This window comes from Pogoniulus pusillus, chromosome 16 (genome assembly GCF_015220805.1).
Source record: "Pogoniulus pusillus isolate bPogPus1 chromosome 16, bPogPus1.pri, whole genome shotgun sequence".
Classification (NCBI taxonomy): Eukaryota; Metazoa; Chordata; class Aves; order Piciformes; family Lybiidae; genus Pogoniulus; species Pogoniulus pusillus.
In genome coordinates, this window is record NC_087279.1 from 15027340 (window position 1) to 15049615 (window position 22276).

General features: G+C 46.3%; 1 protein-coding gene across 5 annotated transcripts; it reads right to left on the reverse strand.

Moving 5' to 3' along the window:
• Positions 1–799: 799 nt before the first annotated feature.
• WNT5A (Wnt family member 5A) lies at positions 800–22026 on the reverse strand. 5 transcript variants are annotated; one of them, XM_064156703.1, is made up of 5 exons: positions 22009–22026; positions 11839–11972; positions 10427–10692; positions 5434–5726; positions 800–3803 (listed from the first exon to the last, which is right to left on the reverse strand). In XM_064156703.1, exons 2-5 carry the CDS (start codon positions 11916–11918, stop codon positions 3345–3347), a joined length of 1098 nt encoding a protein of 365 aa, XP_064012773.1. In that variant the 5' UTR covers positions 11919–11972; positions 22009–22026; the 3' UTR covers positions 800–3344. The 5 variants fall into 5 exon arrangements, with proteins under 5 accessions (XP_064012773.1, XP_064012771.1, XP_064012774.1 ...); XM_064156701.1 differs by lacking the exon at positions 22009–22026 and adding an exon at positions 15278–17574; XM_064156704.1 differs by lacking the exon at positions 22009–22026 and adding an exon at positions 13116–13470.
• Positions 22027–22276: the final 250 nt, after the last annotated feature.

Sequence of the window (22276 nt, forward strand, 5' to 3'; positions counted from 1 at the left end):
ATATATATATATTTTTATATATATATATGTATATAAAAGGCAAGAAAAGAAGCAGGAAAGAGGTAGAGAAAGGCTGCTAATTCATCAAGCTCTCTACAAGCAGAAAAGAGTACTACTTACCCAGGAAATCAGTAGTTCAAAAAGCCAGTCTGAAAACATGAGCTTAGGTTTTATGTTAACTTTCATTTTGTGCTTTACTTCATTGTACTTTGTCCTTTTTTCTTTATAAAGGATTGTTCCCTTCATACACACTCAATTTCTAAGCAAGAAGTCCAAAGGAAAAAACAGTAAGTTTTCACCTTGCACCTCAAGTGCAACTGGACCGATGCGGGGAACCACAGTGCCCACAACTGCACCCACAACCCAAACTACACAAAACCCAGTCTCAAAAACTTTACGTTGGAAACTTTTCCTTCCAGGAAGATCCTGCTGCCATCACCGGAATCTCAAGAGGAAGCTGTTCACAGGATCAGGGTCCACTGTCACAGAATCCCTGCAAGCAGTCCTGAAAGCCATATGCACATCAATAACATTAGCTTAAGTCCTTATCCATTGCTAATTAATTATCCTCTAAAATACTTTCTAGGTCCATAGGAATTTGGTTCCACACCCCCTCCCTCCTATTTAAGAAGTAGTTAACATCTGTATGCCTTCTTAATATAGAACTAAAACTTCAAGAAGTACTTTTTATGTTTGGCAATCACCTCCCTGTTTTACCACGTAGTAAATTTTTAAATCAACTCTGTTCATTGTTTTAACAAACCCTCCTCTGAAACATAATTAAAACCACTTCCCAATATACAACCAAAGTTTTATTTTTTTTATAGTCTATCTTCCATTATGGCATAATCCTTTCTTTTTTTTTCCTTTTTAAACCAGTGAAATATACAAATCACGCAAGACAGAAATATGTACATTAAATGTACAGAACAGAGGAAAAAGACATAGAAGATTTACATATCTGAATGACAAGAAAAATATTTTACATTAAATAGTGTTTTAAAAGCTAGGATCATGAGATTCAGATTTTGCTTAGACAAAAGTCACTAAAAAAAAGCAACATGAGGCGATTCAGCAAGTGGAAAAAAACACAACCATGGTTTTTGTACAATAAAAACCAAAGTGACATATTCGATGAGTTAGTGCTTTATTTATTTATCTTAAAGGTATTCTTTGCAAACATCTGAAGATGAGGGGTAAATATGTCCTTGTACAATAAATTAAGAGCAATAAAGCGCCACTTAAGAAGCTGACAAATGATGGAGATGAACTTAATGATACAGCTTAAAGGCTCGTGAAAAGTTAAGGCTTTAGTACAACTAGGCTAAAGTGAAAGATTTTCCTCACTTGGTTATTTGAAAGACCATTCATTTTCTTTTGACTTGCTGGGTGGGGCTGAGTTGTAAAGAAGCATCTGAACCAATGATGAAATCCTGTGTAACTACACAGCATGAGAGGGAATGCATACTGTTCAATAACAACCATTTCCATTTCATAAAACTGGAAAGCAAGGGCCAAATGCAGCATGTTTTAGAGTTGGAAGGTGTCTCCTTTCAGCAATAATCAATAATGCCCTTAATGGAAGAGCGGAATAGAAGCAATCTCCAGATCAGTATCAAGTGCAGGGCACTGCCTCCACCTACCACTCGAGAAGTCCTAACGCTGGGAAGAGGCTTGCTTCTATGTGATTATCCTTAGAACAAACCAACAAACGAAACAAATAAACAAAGCAAATAATAATAAAATTAAAACCAAAACAAAACCCCAAAAGAACAAAACAAAAAACCAAAACCAAACACCAGAAGTTTAGAATCAATCTAAAAACCTGAAGAAAACTGAAAAAGAAAATGGGGCATGACCTGCCCCTGTAATTTAGACGTTTTATTATTTCTTAAATCATTAAAATATGTATGTACAAAAAGCTTTGAAATATCAGACACCAGCAGACCACAGTTCTCCCATATAAATGTAACTGCTCAAGTATAGTCTGAACAGTTGTAGTGTATATCTGCAATATATTATCTAAAGCATGTGTATTAAAGACATAGGATGATAAATTTGGTATTGCTGCAACATTTCATTGAACTATAATAGCCAGCTAATGTTATTAAAATATGAAACTATTGTCTCCTTGAATGAGAGCGTTCCCAAAATCTGAAAAAAAAAAAAATAAGAATCAATCATTCCAAGAATGGATATCTAATGATTTATTTTCTCACATAAAATTAAGAGGAGTTATTTGTCAAGCTGTGTTTTGAAAGACAGCCAGCAATTACACTATTTTTAAGGCATTTTCAAATGTGGGGAATTCTATTTTCTGTGAGCTTTCCAGGATGGGAGACCAAAACTGTACAAACGTTTCAGCTCTCATCCACCCAGCTACAGTGCTCCACACAGTCTGCACCTCATAGCTCTCCACACCCAGCAACAGTGAAGCATTGCTGTCAGACAAGATACTCAAACTCCACAACTAGCTAATAGGGAAAATGCTGCCTTGAAGAATATTATTCAACAAGATAGATTTTTGTTTGCTTTTTTTTTTTTTTTTGGGGGGGGGAGGTGTTGATTTGGGATTTTGGGGTGTTTTTGTGGTCTTGTTAAGTTCTGGAACCAGACAAGGTGACTCAAGAATAGCAGAGTTGAAGCCTTTATGACCCTTTGCTCTTTACCCTCTGATGGCATCGCATACTTAAGCAGGCACATTCAGGTATGCAACTGACAATGCACTTTGTGATGAATATACCCCTTAATTACAGAGCCCTAAATGTACTGAACAGCTTTATATGCCCTATTCTATTAACTTCTAGTGTCTGAAACTAAAAGTTATGGACAGACCTGTGTGTTCCTCGCCTCCATTAAAGAGTGTTCCAACATCCCAAGCACATTACATGGTTTGCTTTGCCTACTGCACATGTATTACGTCCCTAGGGACTAAATTACGATAGGTTGGATTTTTCCCCTCAAACTACTCTATTGTTTTTAAGAAAAGTCAATTTACTTTTTTACTTTGTAAAATAAATATTCTCAGGTTCTTCCCCATTATTGCCAAAAATAAAAGACGCACAGAGTTCTGGGATGGATGCAGACAGCGTTTCCAGGCACTTCTTTGCAATCTTTATATTTTTCTTCATCTTCTTCTTCTTTTTTTTTTTTTCTTTCCTTACTCTGCTCTTTTTCTTTTTTGTTTCTTTTATTGTTTGTTTGTTTTTGGTTGTGGTTTTTTTTTAAGAAGACAACAACTCGTTGAACTCTATAAATAAAGTGGAGATTGTCCTGTGGAAAAGGAGAAGGGCCTGCACTCCTTGCTGGCAGGTGACTGCAGTTCCTCCCACCTCATCCATTCCCTATTTGCATACAAATTGGTCCACGATCTCTGTGCACAGCTTGCATTTCACGTAGCAGCACCAGTGGAACTTGCAGTGGCAGCGCTCTCGCTGCACTGTCTTGAACTGGTCGTACCCTCGGCCACAGCACATGAGTTCACAGCCATCCATGCCCTCCGAGGTCTTATTGCAAAGGCGGCCCTGGGTGCCCAGGGACCCAGTGCTCTCGTTGCGCACACAGTAGTCAGGGCTGGGATCGATGTAGACCAGGTCATGGATAGTGGGTGCGTTGAAGCGGCTGTTCACTTGCACCAGCTTGCCCCGACTGTTGAGTTTCATGGCAGCAGCACTATCATATTTCTCCTTCAGGGCATCGCCTACCTTGCGGAAATCAGCAAGCTGCAGCCAACAAGTCTTCAGGCTACAGGAACCAGAGACACCATGGCACTTACAGGCCACATCAGCCAGGTTGTAGACGGTCTAGAGAAGCCAGAGAGAGAAAGCAAAATCGATGATGAAAGATTAGTGTGGCTGAGAAAGTCTTCATTTACCTCACTCCCTGCTCTCTGTAACACTTCCACTCATCCCTCTACAACATTCACCTTAGCATCCTCTTCCCTCCCACAATACACTGGCAAGGAGAAGCAAGAACGTCGACAGACATGCACTCCAGCACCCCACTAGTCAGAGGAGGAAGAGGAGTGGGGAATCACTCCCACAAGCCTCCTTCCACCACAAAGATCACCACAGCAGCACACACAATCCAGGCAGCAGCATATGTCAGGCTGCAGTCAAATTTTAGGAATTCACTCTCACGCCAGGAAAGGATTTTGCAGTTTCATTGAGAAATGTAAAACATCCCTTTATTTTTTATCTGAGTTACTCTCTCTATTGATCTCTGCTCAGGCCTGCAATCAGAGAAAGAGTTAAGACTCCTCTTGCTCCTGGCTCAGCTGCAGTTGAGCATCTACTCTTGGCTCAGCTTCCTCTGACTATCCCAAATACTGTTCTGAAGGAGAGACTTCGTCCAAGAAGAAACCCCCAAACACCTAGGGGTGGGAGAACTACATAGCAATATCCTCTTTACAAAGCTTTGGCAGGGAAATATCAGTCATTGCCCTGTGCAAATAGAAATAAGAGTCAGTGCTGACACTGCCCCAAAAATCTTGGGGTCTGACACATCAGATGATACTGCAGACAACTTCCATCCAGCAGTTACAGAGAGTCTTAACACTGCCAAGTGGTACTGCAAAGATGAGGCTGGGGAAGGAAAAAACTGCTCAAGTCTCCATAAGCAACTGTGAGAATGTAATTTTTCTTCCTGCTAATAGTAAATTGGCCTGCCCATGGCTTTCAGACACCCTCCTCTCACATTTAAATACTATTAATTTTCAATTATCTTTCATCCTTCTTCACCTTAGAACACAAGTGTAAAGTCTCCAGCCGACTATTTCTGGCACTTCATGCTTTAGGAAAATAATTATTTTGGCTCTTCTTGTTCAGACTATTAAAAAAAGAGAAGTTTACACCCATTCATTTAAGGCATTTTTGAGATTAAAGAAACCATAAAGGCATGTTTAACCACAGAAGACCATGTTTTCTAATAAGATGGAGGAACTTTTCACATCCTTTTAAAGCAGAGAGAGGGGGGGGGGGGGGGGGAAGGGAAAAAAAAAAAAAAAAAAAAAAAAAAAAAAAAAAAAAAAAAAAAAAAACCAATCCTGTGGCACAGTTCCAGCCTGGGAAGCCCAGCGCGTCCCTTTTCCCTCGGATGCATACTGTCCTGGCTGGAAATACAAGCTAACAAAATTCTGTTACACACAGCGAGCAGGGCACTTCTGAAGGAATGATACAGAGGGAAGCACAACACACTGCGGTCTCAATCCTCACCACGCAGAAGACAATAGGCAACCTGAAGAAACACGAAGTCAGACTCCCCACCCAGTTACACCCCGTATTTGCCACTTTCTCGGTTTGTGCATGAAATAAGAGACAAGCCATGGTGGCCAGTCACCACCCGCTGCCGCTCCATGCCCCACCGAGGCATGCCTTCCCCAAAAGGAAGGACACGGACAAGGGCAGGGGGAAGCGTTGTTTTGCAGCCACTTACTCTTCTCCCAGCCTCGTTGTTATGCAGGTTCATCATGATGCGGGCGCTCTCGTAGGAGCCTCGCTGGTAAACTCTCTCACGCTCCCGGGCATCAACGAACTCCTTGGCGAAGCGGTATCCATATTCGATGTTATCCCCGCATCCGCCCCAAAGCCAGTCCCGGGGCAAGTCCTTGGGCCGTGCAGCTCGGCTGCAGCCACAAGAGGAGAGCTCACCCTCCCGGCAGGCACGGCTCATGGCGTTGACCACCCCAGCTGCGCTTACCGCATAGGTGAACGCTGTCTCTCGGCTCCCTGCGCAGAAACAAAAGTGATGTCAGGGGAGTGCCCACACACACCGCTCCCTGCCTGCAGATTGAGCCAGGAGGGCAACGGCTCTGCAGAAGCCACCAAAATTCACTTGCCTACTAAAGGTAGAGCAACCCTGAACCATGCTCCTCAAAATGTCTTCACTGTGAAATAACTGGGGAATTGATCCATTAGAGCACACAAGCTTCCTGTGAAGAGCTGCAGTCACTTCTCATTCCTGCTAGTGAAAGCTTGGGTGAGGGAGTGGGGAGGAGGTAAAGTGGGGCCAAAGCAACTGTATCTGCTTGAGGGGCAGAAAGGGAAAGAGACTCCTCGTCTTTCGGAAAAGAGAGATGTTAAATACAACTTTTAAAAGACTAGTTCTTAAGTTACTACTTCTCAAACATGACTTATGCACTTCACCCACTTGCTCCAATTCCTTTAAAGTTACAGGCCTTTACAAAGCCTCTTAGTATCAAAAGAAACAAACAACAGAATAATACACAACTTTTCAACCTACACATAAGCCAGGCACTTCTGCAGGAGGGTATTCGAAACTAACAACACCCTGTGCTGTTTAGTATCCATCACTCCAACTCATGTGAATATAGCAAATGGGTCCATGGACAATCATCTTTACAAATTACAGCGAAGAAAAAACCCTAGGCACAAAGCGGCCTTAAATGTTTTCTTTTAAAGTCTCCTTAAATGGAAACTGAAAACTTTGCATTTCAGGCTTTCAGAAGAAGTTACAGTACCCACAATGCAAGACCTGGCCATGTACCATCCTCAAGAAATTATCTAATCCCATCTTTATTCAGAGCCTGACTTCCCTTACCATTTTTCCAAGGATGCCACAAGTTCTGACTATAACTAGAATAACTTTCAAACAAACAAGCAAAAAAAAAAAGCCAACAGCTTAAAACTTGTACCAGGAGCCCACATCAAGTTTGTTTTCATCTTAAGAGACAGAGTCCCACTGGGTCTTTTCTAAGAAAGATTCTCAGAATGACTAAGAATAGACTAATTTTTTTTTCTAAATTTTATTCCTCATCTTTAGTCCAGTCAGCAAATGAAGCTAGTTTTTGATCTTGGTTTTACAAGACTTTTCATAGGAAACAGTATAGGCTTTCACAAAATTATTGCTTTAAGAAGCTGTGTTTTGGACATATGTATTTAGGCAGCAGCATTTTGAGGCATAAACTCTTTGTTTGAGACCTATCATAATAGGTCAAATCTAACAGAAGCTTTCAAACACTTCTGGAACATAAATAATTTGCAGTCTGGCCCATACTTAACATCAATGCTTCACCATGCTTGAGAGCAGCTTTGTTAATATAACATCTGTCATCTACTGGATTAACTTTAGTAATAGATGCTGGTTCTAAATGGGAAAAATCAGAAGTCTTATGTTGGAATGATCATATTTAAAGAAGATGAGAAGCACTGTGCTCCTTTGCTTATAATGGTCTATTCATGCAGACACCTGCCTATGAAAGTACTTACATGAATTATGGGTATAAAGGGTTACAGGAGTAGCTTTTTCACTTAAAAAAGATTTGACTCTATGCAGTGACTTAGGCCTTGCATTTAGTGCAAACTAGAGCATGGGGAATCTCATACGGATTTTAATGCTCCCATTTGTTCTGTAACACATATTTTTGGATTAATTCCTTAAGCAAAATTTCCACTAGATTGAGAGGAAAGAAACGTGGTCTGCTTCAGACCACAGGACTTGCCTCTTCCGTTCTGTTTTATTCTTTTTCATGTTTAGTTAGCTCATGCTTTTACATGGTTAACTACATCGTTTACTGCAGGACTTAAACTCATAAAGCTAGTTTTTGTTATTATCCTAAAGCATATTTGAAAGAACTTAGTAGGAAGAAGGAGGAAAGGCTGGAGTACAGAAAGGAGAGATGCCCCTCAAGTTCCCTCCTTGAACATTTAGGCAAATCACAGAATAACTTCAGCTGCTGAAGTAGATTTCAAGCCCGGCAGGTTGCAAGTCAGCACTGCCTCATATCAACTCCAGGAATGCTTTAAGGGTGATGGTTCCACATGGATGGGTTACTTTGAAATTATTACTGTTGTTGTTATTAAGTCTTTAGACACAACTGTGATTTCCTTCACTGTCAAACATACCTATCTTTTCCCGCAGTTCAGCATTTCTCTCTATTGTAGCCATGGCAAGGAAACATACATTCCAAACACGTTCTGAGTCTCCCCTCTCCCATATACATAAAACACAGAAATGGAACTGTTCAATATACACACACTGTAGGAAGCCACCCACAGAGCAAGAAGCTGTGCTTTACACTCGATATGAATAAGCCTGCAAGACCAGCACTTCTTTTTATATATATACCTGATCATAAGAAACAAAATGTTCTTTGCTTGTACTTTAAAAGCATTCAACCTCAGGCAGTAGGCATGAACAAACTGGACCCCAAATACAGCAAGCTGTTAAGAGAGGATCCGGCTATTTTAAGTTAGCACTTCTTAGCTGTGTGTAAAGCCAGCTCAGGGCAACCACAAAGCCAGGGAATGGCGCAAGGCAATGAAGGCAGTGAGTACCACAGCCTGACCTGGGAACCAGCAGCAAAGCAGAGCAGCAAAGAATAAAAGCCCTAAAAATTTTGAAGTTCAATAAGCCACAGAGCAAGTTTCCAAACCCAATGCTAGGTTTATTTGTACAGCTTTAGCTAATTTTTCAGGACAAATCCTGGAAGAGACTGTCCATTTATACACTGGGGTAATGACTGTGCTGTCCGTCAGTGTTTTGTCGAGGCACTCTCCTGTGCAGCGCCAGTGACAGCATAGCCTCGGCTCACATGACAAAATCCTTCCAAACTTCATGCATACAGATCCTGACTACCATCTTCCCCCCATCTCTGAAAGCAAGGAGTACCTGACAGTGGGCTGCAGTGAAATTAAATCAGGCTCTCAAAGTACCTACTTTTCCTTGCACTCAGAGTAACAGCAACTGGTCATTACCAAAGGTCAGCATGAAATAATACAACTGTTACCCACAACACCTTTCTTGTTCTCAGTGAATACACTCTTTAGGCTCTTTAACGCCTGAATATGGCTATTAACCTTGCTTCCATCTGCAATTAGAGTAAGTGGCTTAATTACATGATGAATTGCTGTGCAGACATCAGCTAATACAGTCATATTCACCAGAAGGGTGCGGCAAAGTTATTTAACTTGAAAGAAACCACCTTTAAATACATCTGTCGCACTTGGGGACTGCAGAAACATCTATTCTGACAGGCATCACAAATCATGGGCCCAATCCTGCACACTTCTTCACACCTTGAGCTAATTTTTGCTCACTTGAATAACAAGCAAGAGCTGAGATATGAAGGCCTAAATTTTAAACAGATTATCTCCCTGAAGTTTGTTACATCGTTAAAATAGAAAGGTATACAGAGAAAGTTTTCTTTCATGTTTCATGTGCTTTTAGATTTTTGCTTGGGTAAGGTAAGGAAAACAAACTGTAGGAAGGGAGGGTTAATGCTATGCTTGCAAAAAGCCTAGGTAAGGCTGTTTATCTAAAATCAGCTGTTCCAGTTAAGTAATTTCATACAATAGATTTTTTTTGTTTCTATTTGTCTTGACAACCCCCAAATAACAACTTTTTACAATAACTGACACCGAATGTGGATGAATGTACTCCTTCAACCTTAACTGGAGCTAGCCCATTTACAGAAAAACCTAGATGGAATCTCATTTTTAACTTTGATTTTTTTAAAAAGAAGGACAGAAAAATACTGCCATACAACCTTCACGCCTCCAACTAAAAAAACACTGCTGAGTTTGTCAGCATACTGATCACACATAAAAGATGACACCTGCCTTCCAGAAAAACAGGTGTTTTCCAGTTGCTTACACAGAATCAGCTATCTGATTTGGGAAAGCCAAGCTGTAGGTTTCACCATGGACCAAATTCAACAGTACTGTTTAAAATTTTGCCAAGGACTTTAAAATACAGTAAGGTTCTTAAAAAACAGGAAAGGCAGGCAGGAGAAGCACATTTCAAAGAGGATCCGATAGGGAAAGGGTTGGGTGCCCACCAACTGTGATAAGATGTTAAAGAGAAATCTCTCTCTCACTAGCAGTGACTACATGACATGCAAGTTTCAGGGACAATCACATATTCTGCCTCAACAGAACTGATTTCATATAAATTAAACCCATACATTATTTTTAACATAAACCTATCTTTCCCAACAAAGATAAAACAGTTACTGTGTTTGGAAATAAAACAGAAAGGATTGCCTACAAACACTAATAGCGCAGTAATTTTCCATTAACCCCCAGATCAAGAGCATTTATTATGCAGCTGCTAACTTTGGAACTAGACATGGACATCTTTAATTTTACAAGGCACTGCTGGTTCTAATTCTCTTAGGTTGCCTTTGTTTTGTTTCAGGTTTTCTAAAAGGAGATTTCAGGGCTGTATTTTCTTTTCCCTATTCCCATATGCAAACATAGATTCCTTCTTTGTTTTCCAACACACATGGCTGGACAGTGGTGGGAAATCACCTCCAGCTAAAAATAATTCCAACTCCTTTGCCAACGTTTAAAAACACTTGATTGTATACAATACTCGGTAAGAACCTGGCAAGAGTTTCAAGTGCAGAAGAGCATGTGCCATACATATCCTTAGACAAGACTTTAATCGTAAAGATGTTGCTTCCTACCTATCTGCATGACTCTGCCAAAAACAGAGTTGTTGTCCACAGTGCTGCAATTCCATCTTCTGTGTCTGAACTGATACTGGCACTCCTTAATGCCCGTCTTTGCACCCTCTCCAATGAACTGCATATGGTCCTGATACAATTGGCAGAGTTTCTTCTGTCCTTGGGAAAGCCCTGCTAGCTGGCTACATAGTGGCTGGGCTCCTATTATATATACTTCTGACATCTGAACAGGGTTCATGGGGTTCATAGGGTTCATCCCTAAAGACCTGCATAAAGAAAGATTTGCATTAATAAAGAGAAGGCTCAAAAGGGGGAAAAAAAAGAAAGAAAAACATCTACAAATCCCTAACAGGACTGTATCTTATACATGAGTTTACAACTCCTGACTTTGCTAACAGCTGAGAAAAAAAAAATCACTTAAATATGAAACTTCTGTTCTAAAGACATCACAGAACAGAAGTTATTAGGTACCATCCATGTGGCTATCACCACACAGTGGGGACTGAAGTAAGACGCAGACCTGGAATACTTGCATCTGGGCAGTCCTTTACCAACTTAAATGGACATAGTTAAAATAAAAGAAGCTCCAAATTGCAAGGCCAGAAAAACAAAGCAAGCAAAAACAACATAAAGCCCCCAAACCCCAATCTATTTTAACTCACATTTTAGAGTTATGTCTGGATTTTTCAGTCTGCTCTACCATAAACAAACGGGGAAACATAACAAGTCAGAAGTTAGAAACCTGCTACAGAGACTACTTCCAGCTTCTCCCAAAGGACAGACAAAAACTGTAAACTGTAAACAAAATTGACTTTGTTTTCTTAATTCTTGAAGTACTCTGCAAATTATACATTTCAATCGAAAAGTGGCCATTAATCCAAAAAGGATCACTTGAAACAGCAGAGAAACAGCTATTTCAAGAACTCCCGACGTCATGCATTGTAAGAAAGAGGTAATTTGCCAAAGCAGAACTTTAAATGTAGTTCTTCATTACAAAATCTATTTATAAGCATTTAAGTTACAGAAATTTTCAAAGCAGAACTTTAACAAAAGTTTTTACTTGTAAATCAGCAGTCTCTGTCATCTATGCATAGTTTCTCATCTAAGGGAGATGAAATGACTCTTTCAAAAGAGAGGCAATTCTAATAATTTAAGGATGATCAAATCCATACAGAATCTACTTCCCAGCATACTAAACTCTGAATTTTACAACACGAGATGCTGCACACTTACGCTTATTCGAAAGACCCTCTAATTTTACTACACAATGTATAACAACTGAAATAATACTCCTCTGTTGTCTCGTTCATATAGCACTCCCTCAGAAACAAAGTACATAAGAAATAAATAGGCATTTAATCAAGCAAGCCTTAACACCCCCTTTAAAAATCAAGTCGATGCAAGATGCTTACCACCAAGAGCTGGCTTCTATTACAACCTGGGTAAAAGAGGAGAAAATGGCCAGAGCCACTACGAGGTACTGAGAAGCCATTGTACTGCCAACTGTCCCCAAAGCACCTCCTTGGATTAAAACTGCGGTGGATTTCTAGAGGGGGAGAAAAAGGATCAGATTGTTTATTGCTTCTCAGACCATTTTCGAGCATTCAAGTTTAAACAACGGAAGTATCCGGGCCCCTTTTAACTTGACTGACTCGCCTACCCCTCTCTTCGCAGAGACTTCGGTGCCAGACGCAAGCACGTCGCGGCTCCCGCTCCACCGGGCAGAACCCACCCACGCACCTCCACCCCCCCGCGGACGCCGCCTTCCCAGGGCGGCCACAGCACCCACCCGCACCCGCCTGTCCCTCTGTCCCGGCCCTGCCGCTTCCCGCCCGCCGCGGAACGGGACCAGATCACTGCTCCGGACAAGAGGGACCCCATGCATCCCCGCACCCCTCTCGGCCATCCCCGCTTCCCAGGCGACCCGCAGGCTCCAGCCGGGCATTACCCCATCGCTCCCCGCTCCGGAGCCAGCATCGCGGACACGTTAAGGCTCTCGGATGGCTAAAGGCGGCTTCAGATTTGCAAAGCGAGCCCAAGCGGGAAGCGGGGAGGCCGGTGCCACGGGGGGTCTGTGCCGCGGATGCAGCCGGCCCTCGCCCTTTGCGGCCGGCCGCGGAAGCCGCCTAAACCATCTCGCCGCAACCTCCTTGCTGCCCGGTCCCCGCGATGGCAGAGGCAGCCCCGAGCTCCGCGCTGACAGCCCCCGGGGTCGGCGTCGGCCCGGGGAGGTACCAGGAGGGACAGAGCGCGGCGACACGTCCTGACACGGCCCTTGAAACAACCAGCCTATCGTCCTGGAAGTCAAACGCTTCCCCCGACAGGTCCCGCGATCGCCGTCTGCGTCCTTACACGGGACTCTCTAACTCGCTCACCAGTGCCATTCGCGGGGTGTTATTTCCCCTCCCCTCGGAAGGGAGGTTAAAATAAAAAATAAAGGCATTTCGACACTTGGGGGCTCCCTATTCATTCTCAAAAAGCCCTTAATGCCGAATTGAAGGTGCTCTTAATTCTAATTTACTTCTGCTAACGAAGAGTCGAGAGAAGAAGACAGACGGCAGCGCCTGGGCAGGAAACCAGGTTGGCATGAAACCTGCCCGGACACGCGGTGACAGCCAGTGCGTGGGGAGTAGCTCCCCGCCGCTATTCGCCACCGTGACAGGCTGCAGTCCCAAGGGCGAAGCCTCACCTCGCCCCTGGCCGCCCCCTGCCGGGGGGGAAGGCTCCCTGCTCCTCACTGCTGGGGGTGGGTGAATGAGGCCGCTCTGCCGCGGCAAAAAGAGCCCGTCCCATTTAGATGGGAGTAAGCTCCGGAGAGAGCCGCAGGCATATTAAGCAAAGAACGGGGCGAAGGCAGGTGTGCGACGAGCTCGCTGCGACACCCTAACGCCATCGCGTTGAATTTTCCTTCATCTCTTAGTTCTTAAAACAGTAAAGGTAATAAAAAACTGTCATGGAACTGCCCTAGCCCTGAGGATGTCGGAGACATCGGTGCCCAAGCGGGACCGCAACAAATGTGCAGCTGTCCGGCCCAGCTGCCATCCCGGTGCACACGGAGCTGCTCCGGCGGGAAGGAGCCGGCGACCGGTGCACCAGTGTCCTCTCTGCATAACCGGAACGCCAGTAACAAAGCCCTTCTGCCTCCTCCAAAGGGCCCAGATTCCACTCCTGACTGGCCGCCACCGCCGCTCCTTAATCAGAGTATCCGTCTGCATCGGGCCGGCGACCCGGCGCCCCGGCCTTCGGGAAGGTGTTCCGTCCCACTCCCAACAGGGGGCGGTCTCGACCGCCGCAGCCCCGGGAAGCGACGGGATCGGGCAGCTGCGGCCCCTCCGACGGCATCTCCTGCTCCTCATCATCGCTGCTATCGCCCCCCTCGGCCTCCCGACATGGCGCTGCTTGGCGAGGCGTGAGGAGACACCTGCGCTCGGGGTGCGGCCATAGCCCCTCTAGCCCGTCCCGTCTACACGCAGCAGCTGGTAAGCTGCCACAAAACCAGAACAAAACCAAACTAACCAAACGAACAAAAAGCGCCAACAAGTCAAAGAGAAGAGTTGCTTGCAGCATGGCAACATTGGCTACTACGAACGTGAGGCACCTATTTCATTTTTGTAGGGCTGCGGAGATTGAGTTTTGGTATTTAATGAACCCCATGCGGAGCCCGCGCTCTGTGCCGAGATGAAAAGGGAGGCTTTTAACAGACCGTGCAGCCGCGGGATCGCCTGTGATCCTGTTTTACACGGAGTGTCTGGAAAGCCTGCGAAGGCATCTGGCTTTCTGGGAGCACTACCTGCGGGAAGGTGGCATCCAGAGCCCCGCTCCGGAGGGTTGTAAACTGCGGCGGCCTCCACGGGAGGCGCAGAGGCTCCGCGGGGAACCTCGACCGCCCCCTGCTCCCTACTACGGCTTTACATCCACTTTGGATGGGCAAGACCAGGTTTCACGCATGCAGGGAACGGCACTCGCCGAGTCCCCAGCCCAGCTCTCTCCCAGAAGAGAGGCGGAGAGGGGTGTTTTCCAGAAGGATAAAGGCGCACCTCCGTCCTTCCCTCCGCGCCAGCCCCGGCCAGGGAAAAGCCTCACTCCCCGGCCCAAATGAACTCTCCGTGACCCTCCAAGCGCACCCGATTTAACATACAATTGACAGTTAAAAACAAACAAACAACAAAAAGCCAACAGCCTTTCCAACATGGAGTCCGAGCAGCGCCAAGGGGTCTCCGAGCAGCCGCGTTCATCTGCTCTGACCCGCGCGGGACCCTCTGCAGATGCAGAGTGATAATCTCCAGAAACTTAGAATAAATTAAAAAAAAAAAAAAAAAAAGAAAAAAAAAGAGGGGGGAGCTGACTCTGGGTCCTCCGCTGGCCCCCAGCCAGCTCTCCTTAAAGGTACAGGCCACCATTAGCGCCGACGTTGCGCTCCTCCATATCGATGCTCCTCGCCAAAGTTTGGGAAGTTTGGGAAGATGTCTTTAAACCAGCTTTAGGAACCGCTGCCAGGACCATGCACCGGGACGCGGCGGGCAGAGCGAGCCCAGCAAGTGTCCTTGCGGTGGCTCTCCTCGGCAGGGGGAATTTAAAGAGAGAGGAGAAAAAAAAAAAGAAAAAAGAAAAAAAAGAAAATAAAGGAGCTTTTTCCAAGCGAAGAGCAGCGCTCTCCGCGGTGAGAGCCGAGAGGTGGAAGCGCCCGGCAGAAGCTAGGAGGAGCGGGCCGGGCCGCCCCACCGCCGGGACCGGGACCGGGACCAGGACTCGCATCCGCGCAGGGCCGCGCACCGCCAAGGTGCAGCCTATCCTGCGTGCCCGCGGCGACAGACCGTGCCTGCGGAGGTACCGTACCCCGCGCAGACTCACCTCCATTGCCGCGGGATCAGCGACCGAGAGCAGCCAAGTAATCCAAGCAGAACAGGAGACGAAAGGGCGAGGCGAAAGTAAAATCCTGGCTCGCAGGAACCGGGCAGTATCCTCGCAAGCAGCGGACGGCGGCGGCTGCCGGGATAGAGCAGGGGCCCGCGGAGCTGGCGGGGGGCGGTGAACGAGCTGTCGCTCTGTCCGGTGCAGGCTGAGCGTGTCCGACTGCGGAGCGGGGTACCAGTGCAGCCTTCTTTCCAAGGTCCATCAGCAATCGCAGTAATTAGGGCTTTCCACCACCAGAAGAAGAAAGGGGGGGAGGAAAAAAAAAATCCAAAAAAAAAGAGAGAGGAAAAAAAAGCCAACCCAACACACGCACACAGCGCCCGTGGGCGTGATTGTGCGGAAGCAAATAAAAATCTTCACAAGCGGCAGCGAAAGCGCCGCGGGCGACGATCCGTCCCAGCAGCCCAGGTGGTGCCGCCGCGGGGCTACCCGCGCGCCCACCCGGCCCCCGGCAGCGCTCGGGCGCTGAAGCGCCCCCTCCGCGGCTCGGCGCGAACAGGGCGAGGGGGACGAGTGGAGCCGAGCGAGCGCAGGGTTCCCCCCTGCCCGCCCCCCTTCACGTTAGCTTAAAGGCTGGGCGGTGCGGAACCGGGCGTCCGCGGCTGCAGACCCATCCTGGGGTTGGCTCCCTCCATTTTACAGAGGAGAAAAAGCTCAACAGAAAAAAGAAGTTTCTACACAACCGGGAAAGGGGGAGGGGGGACCTTGTGCACGCGTGTATCTGTCTTACGGGACGCTTGATCCTGCAAAGCGAGTAAGGGCAGGGGCAGGGGAGAAGTCCGGGGCTTCAGGAGCTGCGGCTCCCCCAATCCATCGCTGGCAAAAGCACCCAGCGCGTGGAGCAAGTTACGCGCGAGAGAGCGAGTGGAGCAGACGGCGTCGCGCTGCAGCCGACCCTTCCTCCTCCTCGAGGCTGTGTCCCCCCACCCGCTGCAGCTGGCCCAGTTCCCCCCGTGTCTCTCCCTCGCTCCTCTTCACCCCGCTGCTTTAAACGGTTTAAAAAAAAAAAAAAGAAAGAAAAAGAAAAAGAGGGGGGAAAAAAAGAGTTCGGCGAGCCAACGGCAGCTGAAAAACTTTCTCGGCGGCGCATGCGCCCACAGCCGACCTATTGCAGCCTGGGCTGGATTTTAAAGCCGTACGGCAGCGAGCGGGGGACCCCAGTGCAAGCTCGGGGCGGGTGTGGGGCAAACGAGCTGCCTGTTCTCAGCGCGTCCCTGGGAGCGCTTCTGACCTCATCCCCTGACCCGGCTGAGCCCCACATCCGTGGTCTGGTCCGAGACCCTGTGAACACAAGCTGTTTCCGCAGAGCGCTGCCACACACCCCACCCCCTCCAGCCCAGCCGATGGGGTGCATGTGAGAGTGTCTGTCCCGCTCACTGCCACCCGCACGGCCGGTGATTGTGCTGGGGCGGGGGTCACATACACACACAATAACCGGCCGGGTCGGCCGCGGAGGCTCCCATCGCGTACATGTGCGTGCAATGTGCAACGCACATGGCCGAATTGGAGGGGGCTGCGCCAGCATTCCTGACGGGTGCCTCACTTGACAAGTCTTGTTCATCGCATGCTCCGAGACACGAGAGGCAGCGGCGAGTGCCAAGCGCAGGGGGGAACTGAGCGGGCTCGTAGTTTAAGTTCCTCTACCCTCAGCGTCTTTTTTTCCGCTGTAAATTTGGCAAGTTGTTGAGAAAACTGGGTTAGATCATGTAAGACCCAGTGAGAGCTATAGGCGAGGAAGGCTTCGCAGACCCTTTGTGCTTCAAAGCGTTTTTCCTGCTCTGCAGTCATCAGCCAAAAGTTTTTTACTACACCTCTCACATGCACCCAAACGCAGGAAATGGGACCGTTCCCCCAGCTATGCTATAACTTCGCATTACTTCTCTTGTATTCGCCTGCGATTGCGGGTCCATGGGGGATGTGGGGGAGGGGACACATTATCAAAGCAGCCCTGGGAAATCCGAACAGCTCTGCTATCAATAAATGCATTCACTCCTTCAAAGCCATTCCAGTGCAAATAAAACCCCTTCGGCAGTCTAACGGAGGAAAGGGCACATCCCGGACGGCCCCGCTGCCACGGAACACTCGCCTACACGACCACGATCTCGCGCGCCCCGACGGGGCTCCGCCGGCCAGGTAAGTGCAGCCCTCCTCCAGCACCCGCGGCAGCCGCACACAGCAGACAGGCGAGGTCCCCTCCTTCAGATCCCCTCGCCACGGTACCCGCTCTTCTTCCCCCGCCCGGGTCGCCCCTTCTGTCACAACTTTGCCCGGGCCACCCTCCCCGGGATAGAGACGGGCCGGAGAGGCCACGCCTGAGAATGGGGCACCCGGCTCCGAGAGTCGCGGGTACGCAGGCAGGAAGCGGGCGCGGCAAGGGGATCCCAGCCTGATGCAGCGGCGGAGCAGCGGAGCGGGGGGTGTCAGGCCGGCACCCTGCGCGCCCCTTTGGCACCTGCCCGCCCGGGCGTGGCCTGAGACCGCAGGATGCCTGCCGGCAGATTTAGTCCCTAATATCCAGGGAGCCTTTCCATGAAGCATCCTCCTAGCCCAAGCTGTGGTTCGTTCCTCGGGACGACTGGCGAGGAATTTCTAAATTAGGTGTAGTACTCGGTACGGGATGTGGGGTTTAAGGAATAAAGGGGTTGTTCGTTCCTTTTAGGAAGGCCAACCTTAGTTTTATGCCTAGTAAATAATATTTTATTGCCTTTGGTTTACTGTGGCATTTCAATTATCCCCTTTAGGAGTCTGCAAACTGCACAGGTTAAAGGTCATTTCTCAAATCACTAGAATTAGTAAAGAATAGCAGAAAACTGTAAAAAGAGGAGGAGCTGCATAGTAAAACAAGAAAGATCTCCTGAAATAAACTAATAAAGAGCCTCGAGCTGTTTACCTCTCACATTTGTATTCCCAAATGATGTTTATCATCATGTAATTGCATAATGTCATCGGGCCTGGGAAAACGCCTAGCCCGGGACAGTCAGTGCAGGCAGGGCTGTCAGCAGCAGCTTGGCAATAGGTGAAGCCAACACCAGATCAGTTTTGTTGCTGAGATTCCTAGTTGTTGCTTTTGAAAAGAAATCTGAACAGGGAATTTATAAATCGTGGGCAAATTTTCAAGCTATGGCACATAGAAGTGGAAATAAAGGGCAGAAATCCAAACATCCTGCAAGGCTTTAAGAATTTTAATTTCTCCTCACTATTTAAAACAGCTGAGTGAAGCTAGAGGGGACAGGAGGGGGAAGTATTGACAATGTAACAGGCATATGTGCTGCCCAGGCTTTTGTTTTCCAGGTTTGCTGTTCATGCAGCATTAAAGTTCACCGGACAGCTGATCCGGTTGCTTTACTGTCAATGTCAAAGTGGTTTCTGGAGTAAAAAAGTTGCTTTAAGTAACGTGATAGGAAATGCAGTTACTGTTCCATGACCAGAAAGCAGTATTGGAGGATTTTAGGGATCTGCTATAGCTCTGCAATTCTCTATAAGACAGACATAGATTATTTCTGGAGTTTTAGATGTGTTTCTGCCTTTTTTTTTTTTTTTTTTTTGCAGAGTAATACGTTTTAGCAAAGGAGTGGCCACACTGAAATAGCGCATAAATGTGTTGAATTTAACATGCAGTAATGGGTGATTTATATCTTTACACCTCAGCCAATGGCAAATAAGCAGTCAGGGGGCCTTTAGTATAGCTTTCTGTCATGAAGAACCCAATTGGGAAGTAGAACTTTTGATAGAAGGCATTTTCCTGTATGTCCTTTCAGTTAATGGCATTTGAATATATAGTATAGGACTTAGTACACACATTGACCTGAACTGTTGTGAGGCCATCTCCCATCTGCAGCTGCTTTGGTATTGCTATACACTGTGTATCTGCAAATACATTGTTTCTTTAGCTGAGTGCCAAAAATACAAACATAATGACCAACAACCTGATCTAGTTAAAGATGTCTCTGCTTTATTGCAGGAGATTGGACTAGACGACCTTGAAGGTCACCCTTCTAACCTAATGCATTATATGATTCTGTCATTTGACAGAACAAATATGCCATGTTATTTTGAACCTGTAACCTGCAGTTTGCTCACCAGTACATCTACTCCAGGGACAACTTTTTATTTTTAGGTTCAAGGAACTTGGGTGCAACTGCTTTGAAATCATATATGCACTTTCCTACAGCTATTTTGTTTCCTAGAACGTGCTGCTGCTTTCTTCTGCAGACCACCCTGCCATCCAAAAGATAGCTAAACTGCAAAAACAAATGCCAGAGATAATGATTTTATGTCATATCTTGCAATAATTACTATTTTCCTACATTCTTAGTCACTAGAGACAAGAAACAGCTCGGGAAACTCTCTCTTTAAATAATTGTTTCGTATATCTGTCTTCCCTAATTGCTGAAGAAAGTTTGACAAGAGACCAGAAGACAAAAGAATATGGATGTCCATTCTGTCACCTTGTCCCCTCTTCCCTCCCCTTTCTCCCCCCAATCCCAAATTCCTGATTTTGAAAGAAGCCAGGGTATTGGAGAGCTGCAATAACCACTAGAGAGGATGAGCATTCATCTTTACCAGGTGAAGAAGTATTTCAAATGCAGTGAGATTCAAGTAAGAGGCAGCAAGCAACAGAGGAAAGTTTGCAAGGTAAAAAATGTCAGTTTCTGGGAAATATACTAATGTGCAAACCTGCAAAGTCTAGAAAAAGAATAAACAAACCATTTCATAGTTGAAATGATGACAGCTATACCCATTTCTTATCACTAGGACTGAACAGCACAACAAATAGCCCCCTCCAAACCCTCAGCATTTATCTGCATTATCAACTGGAGAAAAACCTCATTTTTCATTCTTAATGTGCAAAACACAAGTGAGTTCTTTTCATTCCCTGCTAGTGAAGTCTGCTAAACCTTGCTGTCATTGCAGAAGTCACAGCCCAGATATAACATGTGTGTGTGCTAGGTCATGAAAGAAAATTAAGATGTAAGAAAATTCTTTACAAAAATGAGAACTCCAAAAGCTGTTGAACATCTGCCACATCTATTGGAGCATGAGGCTTAACTTCTGTGAGCTCAGCAAGGTAGAAGGTGGTCAGAAAGCGTCCTCTCACAAGAGCAGCAGAGGCTACATTTTGGTGTATCACAGTGGTGATTATTTTCCTGTTCTGGGAGATGGGTGCCACAGACAGCTGCTTGTGCCCCACCTCAGCGCTTGCACACTGAACTCAGTGAGTGCAGGAACTGATGCTAATGCCTGTTTCTGAAGGAGGTACTGTCCTACTTGGGTAGGACAGAACTTCACCACAGCTGACAGGACATGGGGAAAATCTGCCTAGACCTCTGTTTCTGTAGTAATCAAGACTGTGAAATGGGATCTTAAGACATTTTTAGGTCTGGAGTATCAAGGTTGTTGAAGTTAATTAGCATGAGGATAACTTCATGCCCTGAGAAGTGTTTGCTGTTTTCTCCTCTCCTGCCTCTCTGGGGCAGGCGTCTCTCTCCTTGCACCTTATGCCATTGCCTACAAGCTGTGGGTCTTTATCTCGGTGATACCTTTCCTATTGGCATCTGAGCTATCCCCCTGCTGCCACCATATGTCATTGGAATGTTTCAAGTAGTGAGTCTGGTTTACTTAAAGAATAGTGCTTTTAGAGGAATAATACTTTGCTTTGTTTCCATTAGAACCTTAAAAAAACGTTTATGGGAGGAAAAATAAACAATCCCACCACCACTCCTTAACAACAGAGTACTTTCCCTCGCCTAATGCTACCAGTTCCTTCTTTCACTGAGGCCAAAGGCACCTCCCATAAACTCTGGAGGGCTCTTACGTGTTTCTTCTGAGTGGCCTGAACATAACTCTCCCCAGTACACACACACAAAGGCACACAGAGAGTTCATTCTCCAGAGATGGTCAGACAGGGAGCTTTGCCACACCGACTACAGAGCACCATAGTCTCCTGATTTGTCCTCAGAAAGCTACAGAGTAGTTGAGGCATGGAAGGCCACAGCTACAGAGAGGGTCTGTCCAGGAGACAGCAGGAGGACAGGACTTTTCTACAGCCCACCTCTATCACTCACAAGTAACAGCTGCATTCCCACACACAGGTCTCTGGCCTTATGACTGTGTTTCAGGTTCCCAACTGCAGCAGCAAAGAGAGGGCAGAAGCAGTCCAGCACCTGTTATGGAGATGAAGGATCTCATTGGGGACATCTCTGTTCTTTCAACAGACATCCCTACAAAAAGACTGCCTTTGCACTCTGTTTACACTGCTAACACAGCCTAGGCAGACTCAGGTTGGGGATGGGTGGTACATCACAGTTGTTTCACCATCCTCCTTGGACTGTGTCCTACCTTAGAAAACTTTTTTATCCCATTTTCTGCCTGGCATATTTTCATGCTGTTGGTGTGATTGCTGTGCCACACTCATGACCCACAGGTAACAGGGGCTCTTCTTCCCCATGGCAGAGGAATTTGAACTAGATGGTCTTTAAGGTCCCATGCAACACAAACCATTCTACGATTCTACGACAGTTTGATGGCAAACCAGACAGGGAGGGGAAGGGAGGAAAGGTACCACAGACTTCCCGTTTGCCCGGACCCATCTGATAGGCACTCCTGACATGGTCACAACTGTATGTTGTTGCCTGGGGCTGTGTTTTCTCCTGAATAGCACTGCTTACCTTCAAGGAGATTAGAAGATTAGCCTCAAGTTTATGATTGTAGCAACATTAGACCCTCAAAGTCTGCATAGCTCAAGGAGGAATGTAGGTGGATGCTGTCTGAAGTTCTCACCTGAAATATCAGAAAGCATTTATTTAAAATATGTACACACACGTCATCAGTAAAGTGTATTTAAGAGGGGGGGGGGGGGACCTTGGCTAGCCCTTATATGACACTTATCTTAGAGACTACTTAGCTAATTCATTTCCTTAGGACTAGAGATGTCAT

Excerpts from the sequence above, each read along its gene's own strand:
- WNT5A (XM_064156701.1), bottom strand. Across the intron at positions 5,727-10,426 it reads TGGCAGAGTCATGCAGATAG|GGAGCCGAGAGACAGCGTTC; the intron begins GTAGGAAGCAAC and ends GTTTCTGCGCAG. Across the intron at positions 3,804-5,433 it reads ACAACGAGGCTGGGAGAAGA|ACCGTCTACAACCTGGCTGA; the intron begins GTAAGTGGCTGC and ends TGGCTTCTCTAG.